General features: G+C 38.9%; 1 protein-coding gene across 10 annotated transcripts in view; it reads right to left on the reverse strand.

Annotated features, from left to right (window-relative positions):
• The window catches only part of Ero1b (endoplasmic reticulum oxidoreductase 1 beta), a 93,176-nt gene extending 73,994 nt beyond the window's left edge, over window positions 1-19,182 (reverse strand). For 4 of the 10 annotated variants that reach the window (XR_015439445.1, XM_087181923.1, XM_021266371.2 and 1 more), the window contains exons 1-2: window positions 18,749-19,181; window positions 5,961-6,080 (exon numbers count right to left, since the gene is read on the reverse strand). Coding sequence is in view for 9 of the 10 variants with exons in the window: in XM_087181923.1 (XP_087038049.1) it covers window positions 5,961-6,080; window positions 18,749-18,943 (315 nt within the window). In the remaining variant the exon portion in view is untranslated. Of the gene's footprint in view, window positions 1-5,960; window positions 6,081-18,748 lie in introns of all 10 variants that reach the window. The other 6 variants (XM_087181924.1, XM_021266372.2, XM_087181921.1 and 3 more) reach the window with 5 other exon arrangements.
• Between the last annotated feature and the right edge of the window lie 247 nt (window positions 19,183-19,429).

Genomic DNA, 19,429 nt, shown 5'->3' on the forward strand with positions numbered 1-19,429 from the left:
CAATCACTGTGGTAAGGAGATACCTCAAAGAACTAGGACTAGAGGGGCCAGGGATTTAGCTCAGTGGTTTGGCCACCTGCTGTGCAAGCACAAGGACCCAAGTTCAATCCCCGGTACCAAAAAAAAAAAAAAAAGAACTAGGACTAGAGGTCCCATTTGACCCAGCTATTCCCCTGCTGGGGATCTTCCCCAAAGAATTAAAAGAATCATAACACAGCGATATATGTGCATCCATGTTTATAGAGGCACAGTTTATAATAGCTAAAGCTTGGAAACAGCCCAAGTGCCCATCAACTGGAAACTGAATAAAGAAAATGTGTATTTTAAAAAATAAAATGGAGTACTACTCAGCCATAAAGAATGAAAAACCAGAGACATTTTTAGCTAAATGGGTGCAAATTGAAGCCATACTCTTAAGTGAAATAAATAGGACACATATGTGTAAATAATGAATAATTTCTCTGGTGCGAGAAACTGAAAGTGTAAATAAGGATTAAAATGATTAAAATGAATAATTGATAATTTAAAATAGGAAGGAAAGGTCCAAAGGGGTAGGGGGAAGTGGGAGGGGAAGGGGAAAGGAAAGAAGGGAAAGGAAAAATTATAAAAGGAAAAGATGGAAACAAAGTCTTTGTAAATAGGGAAGAGAGGACAGGGAATGGGGAAAAAATAAGAACCAAGATACATCATGTACAGGCACAAGTACCAATGATAAATGTAAATGTATTATATACCTAAAATGTACCAATAAAAGAATTTAAGGGAAAAAAATTCCCCACAGGTTCAGCTAAGGTTCTACTGAGGCTGTATCACAGCTTGAATTCTCCCTTTGCCCAATCCTAATCCCTCTCTTCCTTTTCCTTCTCTTAAATTGTTGGTCCTAAGAGTAATCCCCCAATTAACCTCTGGCAGACCAATCACCGTTTTGAGTCTGTTTCCCAGGAAACCTAACCTGTGACAACTTGTCTAGCTCCATGAAAAACATAAACACATTGGTATTTTTATGAGGATCACATTATATTCATATATTAACTTGAGAAGAATCAACATCTTCATGCAATGGGGCTGGGAATTCGGCTCAGTAGCACAGCATTTGCCTAACATGCATAAAGCTCTAGGTTCAATCTCCAGCACCATAAAGAAAAAAAAGGTTCTAACTTCTTCATACTTTAAAGATCTCTATCTGAACAAGTCTACTTTTGTGTCTTTCAGGAATGTTTTGAAGCCCTCTTCATTTAGGTTTTGCACATTGTTTAATATTTACACCTACATATTTTATTTTTTATTCATGAGGTTTTCCAGTCTATCTTCTAACTGGTTATTGTTAGCATTTACGAAGCTACTGACTTTTTTGCATATTAAGTATACAACCTTTTTTTATGCTTTCAAGGTATACTTTTGTCACAAATGAAAATCTTTTTATTCTTTTTAAATATTTATGCCTCTAATGGCTTTTTGTTGTTTAACTGTACGGGACAATACATCTAATAGTAATGAAGACTATAGTGTTCTTCTCCTGGTTTCTGATCTAAGTGTGAATTCTTAAGTTTCTCCATAAGATCTTGGCTATGATGATGTTAGGACTGAAATCATCATGTTAAGGAAGTAACGATAACTCTTACTGATTTAAAAAAAACCAAGAATATATGTTTGAATTTTGTTGAAGATCTAGAATAATCATCCTTGTAGTCATAGAATAAAATTCATTAGTCATGATTTTTTATATATGTGCTCAAACCTTAGGTATCATCACTTTTTTTTTTTTGGTACTGGGGATCGAACTTGGATCCTTGTGCTTTCGAGGTAGGCAGTGGAACCACTGAGCTAAATCCCCAGCTCCAAGTATCACCACGTCTACTTTCACACTTCATAATCCACCAGAAAAGTCTGTTGGTGTTACCTTTTATTTAAAAAATAAATATCTGACATTTTTTACATCTTCCAACTCTAGAACCCTTTTCCAAATCTGCATCATCCTATCTGGACTACAGCAATAGCTTCCTAAACGGTTTCTCTATTCCTGCCTCATACCCCTATAATCTATTTTGCACAAAAATCCCTTCAAATTTTCTTATATGTAGAATGAAATCCAAAATCCTTCTATGGTCAATAAGCCTTAATTAAAAAAAAAAAATCTGATCCCTACTTACCTCACCAACTCTGCCTCTCATTTACTTTCTACCACAACATCACCCTTTTTCCTATTCCTCAAAGACAGTTACCTTATTCCTATGTCAAGACCTTTAAACCTGCTGTTTTTCTTTAAACTTCTTTCCCTGGAATGTTCTTTCCCCAGATCTTGTCATAGTTTACTCTTTCACATTAAGTAGGTCTTTGCTCAAATGGCACATTAGCATAAATACTTTTGTTATGGTTTAAATAAAAGTTGTCCCCCTAAAAGATTCACATATTAAGGGCTTGACCCTCACTACAGCAATGTTCAGAGGTGGGGTTACAAAGGTACTTTGATCTGAGGACTCTCACCTTAATCCACTGTGAGCCCACACAGCTGGATGGACTATTGGGAGGTAGAGCCCAGTAGGCCACTCTTGCTCTTTTTCTCCTCTATGCTTCCTGGCTGCCATGAAGTGAACAATTTTCCTCTACCACAGCCTTCCACCATGTTGCTGCTGCCTTGGAGCTAGCTAATCATGGACACTAAGACTTCTGAAATCATGAGTTAAATAAACCTTTTCTCCTTTAAGTTATGTGTGTCAGGTATTTTGTTCCAGCAACAAAAAGGTGCTTAACATACCTTCCTTTCAGACCACCTTCATTAAAAATAGGGACACCTGCCTCATTTTTTTCCCCTCCATAATCACTATTATCTTCTATTTTGCTTTATTTTTCTTCATAACATTTATCTTTTGGGGGGGTACCGGGGATCGAACTCAGGACCCTGCACTTGCAAAGCAGGCACAGTGCCACTGAGCTAAATCCCTGGCCTCCATAACATTTATCTTATAGCCACCTGAAAGTACATTTGTTGTTTACTTATCTTTTCCCTGATCAGAATACAAGCTTTGTCTTATTCACTACTGCATCTACAGTACAATCTAGACTAGAGGCTAGCAAAAATTACTCATTCAATAAATATTTCATGGGAGCCAAGCATCATAGTGCATGCCTATAATCCCAGCACTTGGGAGGCCAAGGCAGAAAAATGAATTTGAGCACAGCTTGATATACAAAGCAAGTTACCTCATACCAAAATAGTGAAAAAATGGAAGGGATTACATAAAAGAGAAGTTATAAACACCGGTTACAACAACCAATTCCTAGCTGCATAAAAGTAGGTGGTTGTTTCTGCCTATATTTCCTTGCTTGCTGAATCATAAGTATGCATGTGTGTCCCTGAAATTAACCTCTTCTCTAGCTTTCCTTTTTTGCCACTATTATATGAAGTGGTTAAATTTCCTTTTTACATCTTTCATAGGTTGACAGAACTAGAAGAGTAGCTCTCACTCAAATATCCTAGACTCATAGCTGAAGGTATTAAATAAATCAGGGCACTACCCTCCTTTGGGGAGGATAGGAGTACGTTTTGGTTATGTATAGAACAATTTCATTCAGTTGGAACATTTTTAACTACATGTATAAGAGAAGAGATTGTATGTCGAGTAGCCAAGAGGTATATTGTTATTTTTGCCCATCCAGCATCCATTTTTCCTTCTTCTGTAATACTTCCCTAATTTACCTTTGAGAAACAATGACTCTTCTTATATTCATGTGAATGGGACTACTGACAAAGTTGTCCTTCCCTCTTTTGGTCAAAGGTCACATGACCTTAGCTAGAACAGCCAAGACTCTAACGTCTTCTTAAAATGTTGTAAAAATATGGGAATATGGTTAATTTGATCCAAAAATTTGCCTTTAATTATCCATCAGTGCTCATTTAATTTCATCTACAGTCATACATACCTTGGTATTCTTCTGCTTTGAAATTCATCAAATTGGCCCCTGATGCATTTTAACTCAAAAATCGTGTCCCAGTACTCGTCACTTATTTGGTACTCAAAACACAAGCTACAATTTTTAGTTTTGATTGCCTCATGACTCACTACCCTTTTCAGCAAAACAATTTTTTTGCTATTTGTCATTTCTGGTACTTGTCATGCCTCCTAGAACCAATTTATAGTGGACCCTCAAGTTACGTCTGGCCTGACATACAAACAATTTGGGTTAATTAGGTTAATGGAAGATTCATCTGCCTATTATCTACAGTGTGTACCCAGGTAAACATCCAGATCTCGGCTGTACTGACTTACTACTAACTTGAGTTAAAACCAGCCCTTGGGAACCAATGACGTTCATAAGTCAAGGGTCCACTATACCACCGTGTTCTGAAGTATGCTTTCTCAGCTTGTCTTCAATTTTGTAAACTACTCAATATTTTTTCTTAATCAAACTTGTTTTCTTTGACAACAAAAATGCCCTACCTATGATACCTAAATCATTTCTTCATTTGAAAAATGTGGACAATACTAACAAATTTGGTGCGAAAGTAAACAAAATATTCATTCATTGAAATATCTGAGTGCCTCTATTGACCAGGACTTGTAGGGATATAGAAATAGAAGATGCAGTCCCAAAATGGGAGCAAGAAAGAGGGAGGAGGGTCATGAGAGTCAGTGGAGATGTGATCTGGACACCTGTAAGGATGTGGTTTTTAACTGAGTAAATGCTTCCTGCACTGTATTAGATTGAACCATATAAAAGTGTATATTCAATCATTTTTGAAATATAAAATAATTTCATACAATTCAATCTAATAATAGGAAGGAAACATATGACAGGAACTATAAATAGATTTGGATTCAGTGGTGGCAATAATTTATATGCAATATGCAGAAATTAAGACAATAGATTACTCTTTGAAATAAATTCTCTGCATTCATAACCAATTTTTTGTATTGTTTTATTTTTGGCTTTTTGAGACAGGTCTTATTATATGGTTCACACTGGCCTTTAACTCACTATATAGCCTAGGTTCGCCTCAAACTCAGTGATCATCCTGCCTCAGTTTCCCAAATGCTGGCATTACACCCATGTGCCACCATGTCCAGCTATAACCAATATTTTATTGATAGAAGAGAAACAGTCACCCTTTTTTTAGATATTCTTGGTACTGACTGGATCTTTTCTAATTTATTCTCCTGCACAACCTGAAAGTCCCAAAAGACTGGATTTTTTACCCTCAAAAATATTTGAAGCATTAAGATAGTCTATCTAGAATAAAGATAAAAAGAAATTCATGCTCAGTTTTCAGAATAAACTAAAAACTTTAATCAAAGAAATTATAAGCCAACTGAATCCTGAGAGCAAGAGCAAAAAAAAAAAAGCCCAACAGTAGCTTTTAAAACATTTTCAAAAATTTAGAATAACTGTCCTTTTGAATATTACTAATTGCCATATTTGAAGACTGCTGCTCCCTCTAAAGTATTATTGGTATTTTGTGTAGGTGTAGGATAATGTTACTAGGATAATTGGATCTAGATTTAAGACCCAATCCTGCAGTATTACCACAGGTACTGCATAAAGTATTCCTATAGCTTCAGCCTGGTTTGCCAGTCCTCCCGGGGAGCTAAGCAATGCACATCTGCTGCTACATCACTTTGCACTGCTATCAATGCTAGTGTACAGCCCAACTTGAAGTCTGAGTAGCTGGGTCTACATGGAAGAACCTACATTAATGGGGATTGACAAGGTCTGTCTTGGCATTTTCAGTTTCTGTAAACTGAGGAGTCTCTGACTCAACCAAAACTGCGAGATGGGGATATCCCCAAACACAGGAAGTGGTCTCAGATTCTTAAGTGATTAACAAAATACACTCAAATGACAAAAGACATGCATAGGGTGTTGGGGGAGTTAAATGGATTTTCAGAAGGGTCATAAAGTCACATCCACAGACTGCTATATAGAAATCTTTAACATCAACAGAACTAAAATTATAATCTTACCTTGTAATAACGGAAGTAGTCTCGCTCTTGCAATTTTTTTATTTTGGGGAAGATCTTATAGTTGTTGAAGTTATCAATACTGTCAATATCACACAAGCAATCATCCAGAACTCCAGCCACCTAGAATTTACATATATAAAACTTAAAATATGTAAATTACTGATGTTTCAATCTTAACAAATCTATACTATTATATAATTTGTTCATTCAAATTAGCCAGTTTTTGCTGATTAAGATTCATAACATTAAAGCAGTTACTATGTTTTACTATGATCACTGATATAAAAAAAAACAATATGAAGATTAGATAATGCTCACTCTGAAAACCTAAACAGCCTTGGTTAGTGCTAAAAACAAAAGACTGAATTCTCCTTCTCCTTCCTGAACATATATAAATACCCGCCAATGGAATGCTAAAACAATTTCTTCCTAGACTAACTTGAAAGTCAAGAATGTTAATAATTTTGCTGTAGCAACCCACATCTTTCTTTTAGACTACCATTTATGAACACTTATGTGAGAGGCACAGTGCTAAGACCTTTAATATGTCATCCTATTTATTCTGTAGAAGTATCCTATAAATAATATCCTAATTTTACATATAAGGAAATTAAAGTTTAGTGAGCCTAAAATAATTTTCCAAAGTAGATATGGTATTTATTCTCAAATCCATCAGACTTTAAAATTCATGCTCCTGGGCCAGGGACATAGCTCAGTAGTACAGAGCCTGTCTGGCAAGCTCGAGGCCCTGAGTTCGATTCCTGATATAAAAAAAAAATGCATGTTCCTACCCAAGAGAAATTGATACTTACAAAGTGAATTTAGAGTCCAAAATTTTCATAAGACATTCTTTAACTGAACTAAAAATTGGACTCAATGATATGCAGCAATTTGGATGAATCTTCTAGAAATTACACTGAGTAAAAAAAAGCCAACTCCAAATGATTACAAACCATATAGCTCCACTTCGACAACATTTTTGAAATAAAAAATTTTAGAAATGGAGAAGAGTTTGTTGCCAGGACTTGGGAATGGGAGGTGGAGTAGGGTAGGGATGAGGTGGTATGGTTATAAAAAACGCAATAGGAGGGATGTTTGTGGTGACAAACCACTCAGTATCTTCACTGCTATGGTGGATACACACAGCTATCCATGAATAAAGCTGTATACATCAAACACATGTACACGAACAACATAAGAAAAACTGGGAGAATCTAAATGAGGTCTACAATCAATGGCAATGTCCTGGTTATAACACTGGATTATGTATGTTTACAAGATGTTACCATTAGGATAACTGAATAAAGGATACATAGTATTTATCTGTATTATTTCTTATAACTGTGTATGAACTTACAACTATCTCAATCCAACTTTTCAATTAAGAACAGGGCACAGTCTGTTGCAGGTTATTCATGTGGTCCACAGGAGGAATACACACAAGCAGTGATTAGGAAGTAGAAACCAGTCCTTGCCAGCTGTTTCTTTCTTCTTTTCTCCCTAGGAATAAATGTGTCCCCAAACTCCCTAACACATACAGTTAGAGCTATATCATCTTGAGATAAAGAATAAGGGATCATTATCAAGAATTTCAGCTCTGGAATTCTATATGCTTTACTATCCCACTTCCTAGGATCCCATCACTAACTTGCAAATCTGATTCCATTACTCTCACTGCTTATATAGGATTCTAAATTCTAACTTCCTGAATAACCATAGAAAAGCAAAATCAAAATACAAACCAAACTATTTAGTTTTAAAATATTGTTCCTAGTAATTGCTATTTCTTGAATTGTTGACATTGTCTAATTTATTAGGAGGCTGAGGCAGGACTAGTTAAGCCCAGGAATTCAGGGCCAGTTTGGGCAACGTAACAAGACACTATCTCCTAGGCTGAGCGTGGCAGCACACGGCTGTAATTCCAGCACTCCAGGAGGCTAACACAAGAGGACTACAAGTCTGAGCCCAGTCTGTGCAACTTAGTAACTTAGTGAGACCTTCTTCTCAAAATTTTAAAAAAAGGAGATGTACCTCAGTACAAAGGCCCTGGGTTCAATCCCTAGCACTAAAAACATGAAAAACAAAACCCATATTTAATTTTTTTTTATTTTTTGTATTAAATTCTTTTATTGGTATATTTTAGGTATACAACACAATTACATTTCTAATTGGGAATTGTACCTTTATATAATGCATCTTGGTTGTTATTTTTTCCCCATTCCTAGCCCTCCCTTCATGCCCTCCAACCTTCCCTATTTACAAAGACTTTATTTTCATTTTTTCCATTTCTCATCATTTTTTCCTTTCCCTTCTTTCCTTTCCCCTGCCCCTCCCACTACCCCTACCCCTTTGGACCTTTTCTTCCTATTTTGCATTATCGATTATTCATTCTAATCATTGGTACATTTTAGGTATACAATATAATGACATTCATCATTGGAAATTTGCACCTTTACATAGTCTCTCTTGGTTCTTATTTTTCACCACTGCCCAGCCCTCCCTTCAACCCCTCCAGTCCTATTTACAAAGATTTTGTTCCTATTTTTCCATTTTCTCATATTAATCGCATTCCCTTCTATCCTTTCCCCTAGCCCTCCCACTTCCTTCCCCTTTGCCCCTTTTCTTCCTATTTCACATTACCTATTATACATTTAGTCCTTATTCACACTTTCAGTTTCTCACACCAGAAAAACTATTCGGTATTTACACATGTGTCCTATTTATTTCACTTAAGAATACTGCCTCAATGTGCATCCACTTAGCTATAAATGTCTCTAATTTCTCATTTTTTATGGCTGAGTAGTACTCCATTTTATAAAAAAACCACATTTTCTTTATCCAGTCTCCAGTTGATGGGCATTTGGGCTGTTTCCAAGTTTTAGCTATTACAAACTGCGCTGCTATGAACATGGGTGCACATATATCACTGTGGTATGATTCTTTTAATTCTTTGGGGAAGATCCCCAGCAGTGGAATAGTGGGGTCAAATGGGACCTCTAGTCCTAGTTCTTTGAGGTATCTCCATACTGATTTCCACAGTGCTTGCACCAGTCTACACTCCCACCAGCAGTGAAGCAGGGTTCCTCTTTCCCCACAGCCCTGCCAGCATTTGTTATTGGTTGATTTCATGATAGCAGCCATTCTTTCTGGACTGAAGTGGAATCTCAGCAGTTTTCATTTGCATCACTCGAATGACCAGTAATGTTGAACATTTTTTCATGTATTTATTTGCTATTTCTACTTCTTTGTCTGAGAAATGTCTGTTCATTTCAGATGCCCATTTTTGGATTGGGTCTTTCAATTTGGGAGGTCTGATCTTTTAAAGTTCTTTATAGATTTGAGATAGTAGACCTTTGTTTGAGGAAGAGCAGGTGAAGATTTTTTCCCACATTGTGGGTTGTCTCTTCACACTGTTGGTGGTTTCTCTTGCTGTGCAGAAGCTTTTTAATAAGAAGAGATCCCATTTGTTGATTGTTTGTGTTAGTTCACGGGCAACTGAGGTTTTTTTGTTCATAAAATCTTTTCCTACACCGGTGTCTTCAAGGGTTCTGCCTAATCTCTGTTCCAACTGGTTCAGAGTGTCTATTTTAATATTTAGATCTTTAATCCATTTTGATTTTAGTTTAGTGCATGGTGAGAGATATAGGTCTAGTTTGAATCTTTGGCAAGGTGAAGTCCAATTTTTCCAGCACCATTTATTAAAGAGGCTATCTTTCCTCCAGTGAGGGTGTTTGGCTCCTTTGTCAAAGATGAGATGGCTGAGTGTGTCTGGCGTTGTTTCTGCATCTTCTAATCTGTTCCATTGGTCCTCAAGTCTGTTTCTTTGCCAGTACCATGCTGTTGTTATCACAGTAGCATTGTAGTAGAGTTGCAGATTGGGGATTGTGATACCCCCTGCCATGTCTCTGTTACCTAGAATTGCTTTTGCTATTCTGGGTCTCTTCTTGCTCCAAATGAATTTTTGGATTGTTTTCTCGAGGTCTATGAAGTATGCTGCTGAGATCTCAATTGGAATTGCATTAAATCTATATAGCAGTTTTGGAAGTATGGCCATTTTCACTATATTAATCCTTCCTACCCAGGAGCAGGGGATGTCTGTCCATTTTCTGATATCATCTTCAATCTCTCCTTTCAGAGTGCCATAGTTTTCAGAGAAGAGGTCTTTGATTTCTTTTGTTAGGATGATTCCTAGGTATTTCAGTTTTTTGGATGCTATTGTGAAAGGAATTATTTGCCCTATTTCTCTCTCAGTGAGTCTGTCATAGGTGTAGAGGAGAGCTATTGATTTTTGTGTGTTGACCTTGTAACCAGCTACTTGACTGAATTTGGTTATTAAGTCTAGAAGACTTTTGGTGGAGTTCCTGGGGTCTTCTATATAGAGTATCATGTCATCTGCAAATAATGACAATTTGACTTCTTCATTTCCTATTTTTATTCCTTTTCTTTCTCTTGTCTAACTGCCGTGGCTAATGTTTCCAGAACTATATTGAACAAGAGTGGTGATAGTGGACATCCTTGTCTTGTTCCTGATTTTAGTGTGAAGGATTTCAGTTTTTGACCATTTAGTATGATATTGGCTGTTGGTTTTTCATAGATGGCTTCTATCAGTTTGAGGTAGAGACCATCTATTCCAATTTTTTGTAGGGTTTTTAATCATAAATGCATGTTGGATTTTGTCAAATGCTTTTTCTGCATCTATGGAGATAATCATATAGTTTTTGTCCTTGGCTCTATTGATATAGTGTATTACGTTGACTGATTTGCATATATTGAGCCATCCCTGCATCCCTGGGATGAATCCCACTTGATCAGGGTGTATGATCTTCTTGATGATCTTCTGCATTCTGATTGCCAATATCTTATTAAGGATTTTTGCATCTATGCTCATTAGTGAGATTGGCCTATAGTTCTCTTTTTCAGTTGGGTCTTTCTCTGCTTTGGGGATCAAGGTGATGCTTGCTTCCAGGAATGAATTTGGGAGTATTGCTTCTCTTTCAATTTCATTGAAGAGTTTCAACAGTAGTGGCAGCAGTTCCTCTCTAAATGTCTTGTAGAATTCAGCAGTGAAGCCATCAGGGCCTGGGCTTTTCTTAGTTGATAAGTGTTTAATTACATTTTCAATTTCATTGGTTGATACTGGGTTGTTCAGAATTTTTAGGTCTCCTTCGTTCAACTTCGGTAATTCATATGTGTCTAGGGATCTGTCCATTTCTTCTGTGTTGTCCATCTTATTGGCGTATAGGTTCTGGAAGTAGGTGTTGATGATCCTCTGGATTTCTGCTGGGTCTGTTGTAATTTCACCCTTTTCATTCCTAATTGCATGGATTTGGGCCTTTTCTTTCCTTTTTCTGACAAGGTTGGGGAAAGGTTTGTCAATTTTGTTGATTCTTTTGAAGAACCAACCCTTGGCTTCATTGATTTTTTGTATCATTCTCTTAGTCTCCATTGCATTGATTTCTCCTCTGATCTTTATAATTTCCTCCCTTGTATGAGCTTTGGGGTTGTCCTGCTCTGCTTTTTCTAGAAGCTTGAGGTTCAGCATCAGGTTGTTTAATTGGGCTCGTGCTATTTTCCTAATATGCGTATTCACTGCTATGAATTTCCCTCGTAAGACAGCTTTCATTGTGTCCCATAGATTGCGATATGTTGTATTGTCATTGTCATTTAATTGAAGGAACTGTCTGATTTCTTCTTTAATTTCCTCTGTGACCCATTGGTTATTCAGAAGTGTGTTGTTCAATTTCCACATGTTTATGTAACTTGTTGAGTTTCTTTTGCTATGGATCTCCAATTTCATCGCACTATGGTCTGATAATATACAGGGGATAACTTCAATTCCTTTGCACTTACTTAAACGTGTTCTATGTGTGATTATGTGGTCTAGTTTAGAGAATGACCCATGTGCAGCTGAGAAGAATGTGTATTCTGATTTTGTGGGGTGGAAGACTCTGTAAACATCTGTTAAGTTCATTTGTTCAAGAGTTCGATTGAGTTCTAGTATTTCATTACTTATTTTTAGTTTAGTTGATCTATCTATTTGTGACAGTGGGGTGTTGAGGTCCCCCACTACAATTGTATTAGTGCATATATGACTTTTCATGTCTGTTAGCATTTGTTTTATATAGTTGGGTGCACTAATGTTTGGTGCATAGATATTTATGATTGTCATCTCTTCCTCTTGGATTCTTCCCTTTACAAGGATGTAGTGTCCTTCTTCATCTCTCTTAATCAGTGTTGGTTTGAAATCTACTTGATCTGCAAAGAGGATAGCTACTCCTGCTTTTTTTCGGGTTCCTGTCACATGCAGTATTGTTTTCCACCCTTTAACTTTCAGTCTGTGAGTTTCCTTTTGAATTAAGTGTGTTTCTTGTATGCAGCATATTGTTGGATTTTGCTTCTTGACCCATTCTGCCAGTCTATTTCTTTTGATTGGTGAATTGAGACCATTAATGTTGATGGTTATAGCTGAAACGTATTGACTTGTCATTGCCATGACTTTTTCTTTTTGTTGGGTTCTCCCCCTTTACATTTAATTTCTTGTCATGCCAGATGGGTTCATTCTGCTTTGCTTCCTGGGGTTGTGATCCTCAATGTCTGTTCCTAGGATATTGTATAAAATTCTTTGGAGTGCTGGTTTGGTATTCACAAAGTTCCTAAGGTGCTCTTTGTCATGAAAGTATCTTATTTCTCCATCCATTTTGAAAGATAGTTTTGCAGGGTACATCAATCTGGCTTGGAGGCTGTTTTCTTTTAGGGCTTGGAATATGTCACTCCAAGCTCTTCTTGCCTTGATGGTTTGTGTTGAGAAGTCTGCTGTGATTCTGATGGGCTTTCCTTTGTATGTGATTTGTTTCTTTTCTCTGACTGCTTGGAGAACTTTGCTCTTCTGTTGAGTTTCTGGAATCTTAACAATTATATGCCTATGTGTAGTTTTTTTTGATCAAGGCTATTTGGAGTCCTATATGCCTCACTTATCTGTATGTCAAGCTCTTTTCCCCTGCTTGGGAAGTTTTCTGCCATTATTTCTGTGAAGAGATTTTTTATGTCATCTCCACTCTCTCCTGTTTCTTCATTGAGCCCAGTCAGTCTTATGTTATTCTTCTTTGCATCATCTAGCAGCTACTGGATTGATTTCTCATGTTCCCTTATAATTTTGAAGCAATTTTTCTTTTCCTGGTCACTAATTGCAATCTTATCTTCTATATCTGAAATTCTGTCCTCACATTGACTCATTCTGCTGTGTAGACTTTCAATGGAGTTTTTCATGTCCTGGAAATCTATTTGGATCTGTTTTATGGATTCCATTGGTTTTCTATGTTGGGATTCCATCATGTTCCTCAGCTCCTCTCTAGATTTATTAATCATGTCTTGCACTAGGGGCACAACTTCTCCTGTTATCTGAGAAATTATTTCTGATTTCATTTTTCCAGATCCCCTTTTGTTGCCAGTTCAGTGGGTCCAGGTGGTTGAGTATCAGAGTGTTCCATCTCATTTCCCTTTGGGGTTGCTGTAGGTGATCTGGAAGTCTGGTTTTGAGACTTATTTATGTGTTTTCTCATTTCAACTGGGGTCGGGGCTGTTGGCGCCTGCACGGATTACCTCCTCTGAGCTGGGTGAGGTGGGACAGGGGCCAGGAGCAGCGGTAGGGATGGTGACCCAAAAGCCCTTTCCTGTGGGCTGGGAGCAGCGGGAGGGATGGTGGCCGGGAAACCCCTTCCTCTGGACCAGGAGCAGTGGGACGACGGCTCAGAAGCCCCTACCTCTGGGCCGGGAACAGTGGGACTCAGTACCTTGGTCTGGTGGTCTGGTGTCCCCTGCATCTTTGTAGTGTGGAATCAGGTGACTGCCTGTCTGCAGCGGGGTGATTCGGTGTCTTCCGTGTGACTCAGGACCTCGGTAGGACGTGCACAGACCTGCCTGTCTGCAGCGGCCTGATTCGACGTGTGTTCTGTGCGACTGGGTACCTCGGTAGGGTGTGTCCCCATATTTAATTTTACTTTTCTTTGTAATGTATCCCTAAACAATACACTTAGAGATTTTCCACATTTGTGAACTTTTTTTTTTGGTATATCCTTTTATTGGTACATTTTAGGTGTACAATATAATGACATTCATCATTGGAGATATGCACCTTACATACTCTCTTGGTTATTTTTTCCCCCTTCCCGTGTCCTCCCTTCAACCCCTCCACCCCTTCCTATTTACAAAGACTTTCTTTCTATTTCTTCATTTTCTCATATTCCATTCCCTTCTTTCCTTTCCCCTACCCCTCCCACTTCCCCTTCCCCTTTGCCCCTTTTCTTCCTATTTCACATTATCTATTATACCTTTTAGTCCTTATTTACACTGTTTCTCACACTAGAGAAACTATTTGGTATTTACACATGTGTGTCCTGTTTATTTGTGAACTTTAATATTAATGAAATCTAACATGTGAATTCTTATGTAATATGCCTCTTTGCTAACATTTTATTTTGGTATCTGTTTATGATTAGTTTTATTATAGTGCATTATTTTCCCTGTTAAAAATGTAGCATGATATGAAAATATCACAATCTATTCATTCTATTGTTTGGTTTTGTTACTGGGGATTGAACTCGCCACCTTGCATTTGCAAGGCAGGCACTGGCACCACTGATCTAAATCCCCAGCCCTTTCTATTGTTGATCTATACAGCAGCAGGAATAATGCCCTCTCCAAAATGTCCGTGTTCTAATTTCTGAAATTTTCCAATATATTATTTTATATGGCAAAACAGTCTTTAAAACTGTAATCAAGTTATCTTGAAGTGGGAAGACTGTACTGGATTATTTTTGTCAAACCAAAATGGTCACAAAATTCTTTACAAAACAGACAAGAGTGTTGGGGTCAGAAAGAAAAATTCTAAGATGCTACAGAGTTGGCTTTGAAGATAGAAAAGGAAGTCACAAGCCAAACAGAAGCCTCTAGAAACTTGAAAAAAGCAAGGAACAATTCTTTTCTAGAGTCTCCAGGAGGAAAATAATCTTGTTGACACCTTGATTTTAATTCAGTAAAACCCATTTGTAAACTTTTGCCAGAACTACAAGATAGTAAGTGTATATTCCTTTTGGTCACTAAGTCTGTGGCAATTTGTTATAACAGCAACAGGAAACTAATACAATCCATACTGAGGCTTGTTTTCAGGTTTGGCTAAAAAACAATGATATATATCTTGGTATACATGTGCAAGAGTTTCTCCAAGTTATGTGCTTAGAAATGGAACTGCTATAAGTACATGTTTAGTTTTATTAGGAAATGACAGGCTGATTTCCAAAACAGCTGTATCAGTTTGCTCTCTCACCAAGAGAAATGGAAGTTAATGTTGAATCATATCTTGCCCAATATTTGATATTAATCTATGCTTTAATTTTTGCCAATCTAGTACACATGGAAGAATTTTAGATCTGTGCCAGGAATCAGAAACAAAGACCAAATATATTTTTATACTACACCACACTGAGTGAGAGAGGAAGAATGGAGAGTTTTAAGCAAAGGATGAAAGGCATATGGAGTACCAGGTAAGGAATGAAGGTTTCTCTTATACATTGTATCACCAGAGCTGAGGAATTTTTAGATAAGGGAACTTCTTTGATAAAATGACACTTTAACAGAAACTAAAAAACTAAAATAGTGAACCTTATGAATACCTGAGTGCTCTTTATAGAAGAAACATCAAGTACAAGGGAAGATAAAAAGATATGGTAAATGTTTAAATTTTAAAAATAACTTATTACAGTAAAAGATACATTGCCAAAACTGATGGGATAAGTGTGTTTAAAGCAAGGGGGAGTAATATGAGAGGTATTCATAGCAATGTCTTTTGCTGCAATACATTTTCAAAATTTGAACTTATTTTATTACACTTTGTACAAAGGCCTTAAGGCAAGTACATAGTTAGTTGCTCTGTTTGAGGAACAGGGAGAGTAGTTCAGCTGGAGCATATGTGATAAGGGGAAAAGATACAGGGAAGAGCAGATCTGAGGGAACAGATCGGAATTTGGTTCCAGATATTCAGACTGGGATACTTTTAGCCAATTGAGAGGATGAAAAAAGTTAAGATATACAGATCTAGAGCTGAGACTCCTTCTCTGGAGACCTAAATTTAAGAGGGAGCAGTGTAGTCAAGATGGAGGATATAGTACAAGATTCGAACCCTGAAGTTCAAATGAATGGCAGGCAAGGGCAGAAGAACAACAAGCAAAGAAAGCACTAAGAAAGACTGACCCGACAGACAGGAAGGAAATTAATAAAAAATGTTGTATCCTAGATGCCAAAATAAGCATTTCAAGGACAATGAGTGTTGATCTTTGAAAAATGCTGCCAATAGGTTTGATGAGGTTTAAAACAAGCAAAAGAGACACTGGTGACCTTGACAAGGTCAGTTTTTGACAAGATCAGTTTTAAAGGAGTGGTAGGGAAAAAAGTCTGATTGGTATGAGCTAAAGGGAGAACAAGAGAACCAAAACAGAAAAAAATAAAGATAACTCTTTGAATTTTTCTAGAGAGAGAAAACAAAACTGATGCAGAAGCAGAAAGAACTTGAAAACAACAGAATAACATTTTTTCCTTTTTGCCAGGGATTTAGCTCAGTGGTTCCGGCACCTGCCTCGAAAGCGCCAGGTCCTGAGTTCGATCCCTGGTACCAAAAGAAACCCCAAAATTACCTATCTCCTTAAATGACTTATTTCTTTTGAATAGAAATTTTCAAAAATTATAATTCTCCCCTTCACCTTTTCAACCAATACATGCAAGAAATGAGAAAGATGTCTTAGTTCTACTTTTTTGTTTTCCTGGTTCTCTATGCTCCAGAGAAGTAAAGACTGATACACAGTATAAAGCAGAAAGAGGCCTGCCAATTTTTTTTTTCTTTTTGGTACCGGGGATTGAACTCGGGTCCTTGTGCTTGCACAGCAGGCGGAGAAACCACTGAGCTAAATCCCTGGTCCCGAGGCCTGCCAATTTAATGTCACTCACCTAAGTTATTTAAGCTCTCAGGACTTCAGTCACCACAATGGCCCCACTTCTGACAGATGTTCAAAAAAAGAGATCATGTACATTTAAGCATGTTGCAGGTTAAAAGTACTACCTAAAATATGATCAAACACTACATCAGAAAGTACCATTGGAAACAAAAAAAACAAAGATACTTATTTTTTTGTTTGTTTTTTTGAGACAGGGTCTTGCTTTGTAGTTCAAGCTGGCCCTGAACTCACTATGTAGCCCACGCTAACCTCAAACTTCAGGCGATCCTCTGCCTCCTCAGCAGTGGGATTACAGGCATGCACCACCATGCCCGGCAAAGATACTTATTTTGATGACTGTCTGGCAAATGCTACTTTGAATATGCACAAATCTTTAAGTGTTGAGTTACCTATATATATTTGGTTGTAAGAAAATTAGAAGTATAGATGCAATTATAAAACATTAATTACACATAATTAGTGGTAGATGAAGAAACCTAAATGAAGCTTCTAGACTGCTGATAAAGTATATAATTAATATATGCCATGTTAAAAAAAGAAAAAGTGAGAACTCTCATTTTAGAAAAATATCTAAATGTAAATTCCAAACACAAACATTCAACTAGTAACTAGAAAATCATTTTGCCAAAGACAACTTAGAAAATTTATTTTTTGTAAGTCCAGCAAATATATCAGAATTCTACTATGTTAGTGCTTTTCAAGTGGGGTTCAAGAATAACTGTATTACAATTACATTCAAGGCCTGTTTAAAATGTTGGGTCTCATTTCAGGTCCACTCAATCAGTACAGTTTGGAAGTAGGGCCAGAGATTCTACATTAACTCATTCACTACCAAAAGTTTACCCATTTGTGTCAAATCATTTAAAAACTACTCAAACATGAATACAGATGGAATATTCAGGCATTCACCATAAAATCACTGAAAAGTATCTGGATAAAGTCAGAAAAACATGTTTACACGGTTACACTCAAGAGTTACTGTCAATTTTTCTTAGCAATGAGCATTAATTGCTTCAAATGGCATCTCCTCATTATCCAGGCCACCTGAGGCACTCTTTGGCTCTGAGCAGTTCTGCCACTTTGCAGCAGGTGCAGAGGAGACACAACAGCATCTGACAATCTGTTCAAATTCTACTGAAGAAAAAAGATGTAAACATTGCTCTTCTGGCAAAAGGCTGTGGTCGGCTAACCCTGAGGTTTCTAGGATAACGAGAGCACTCCCTTTAATCGCTTCACGAAGACACCCTCAAACTCTAGCGTACTCTGCAGTTAGCACCTCAATCAGACCCAGAGCTCTGTCCGCGAGCCACAGGATACAGTCAGAGCTCTAGTTGGGCTCATCTGGCGATGCCACTTAACAGACTTAAAGCAAGTGGGTAAAAATAAAGCGGTACAGAGCAGGGGCAAAAGCCAAGGAATCTCCAGTGCAAGTTCAAGTTAGCCAAGTTTTGTCTTCCTCCCGACTCACTCTTAGGGTGGCCGGGAGTGGGGGTCCTGGAGTAGCACCGACACCGCCTCCCGACCTCCCTCAGGAACTCCGAAGGGAAGGGTGACACTTTCAGGGCGCGCTTCCTTAAGACAGCCCAGACGTTCACCCCGTCCCATCTCGCGCCACACTCCCGGCCGCAGAAAACAGCACAAGGACAAGAACCGCAACGGCTCAGGGGATCGTCATCTTCTCCTGACTGCCATCACCCCGGGAGTCTCCATCCCTGCGCACACCGGAGTTCGCAGACGTTTCCTGTATTTGACCGAGCGGTCAGTGTCCCAGCTTTTCGCTCTTACCTGCGCTCGAACTCTGGGCACCCCCGCCGCGGCCCATGCGCAGCCGGCTCCACTGTCGAGCGGGGGTGCTGGGTGGACCCTGTCCGGGCTTACCTGGGCCTGGACGACGCTCCGGAGGAAGCTTAGGGTGATTAGCAGCTGCACTGCAGCCGCCGTCCCCTGCACGGCGCCGGCCCAACGGACACCTCGGCTCATGCTGGCCTCCCCCGAGAGGCGGACGGCTGGGTCCCTCGGGGCCAGGAACGGAGGGCGGCCCGGGCGACGACCCCAGGGGACCGAGCCCGGCGGCAGAGGTCCTCTAGAGGCAGAGGTCTGCGCGCTGACCGGAGGCGGCGGACACCGCCTGGCGCCTGGTAGTAGCAGCGACTAAGGTAGCAGCGCCGCGCGCTACCCCTTCTTGCCCGGGCGGCCCCGCCCCCGGCGTCCTCAGCCGAGGCCACGCCCCGGCGCGCGGTTTTCTGGGCGTTGTGGTCCCGGCGGTCCCCGCGGCCAGAAGGCGGAGCCGGAGGCCCAGCAAACGGCCGGCTAGAAGTAGGGAGGTCGTTCCGCCTCCTCGGGGTCGGGTTCCACGACATCCAATGAGGCGCGACCACGAGGGCTCCAAAACACCGAGAGGGTGGGGGCGTGGGTATCCTCTTCGGGTTGTCCAGCCGAAACCGCTTCCTTCTCTGGTTGTGCAGG

The sequence above is a fragment of the Heterocephalus glaber genome, unplaced genomic scaffold, assembly GCF_053883595.1.
Source record: "Heterocephalus glaber isolate CG9 unplaced genomic scaffold, H.glaber_assembly_v1.0 deba00001472, whole genome shotgun sequence".
Lineage (NCBI taxonomy): Eukaryota > Metazoa > Chordata > Mammalia > Rodentia > Bathyergidae > Heterocephalus > Heterocephalus glaber.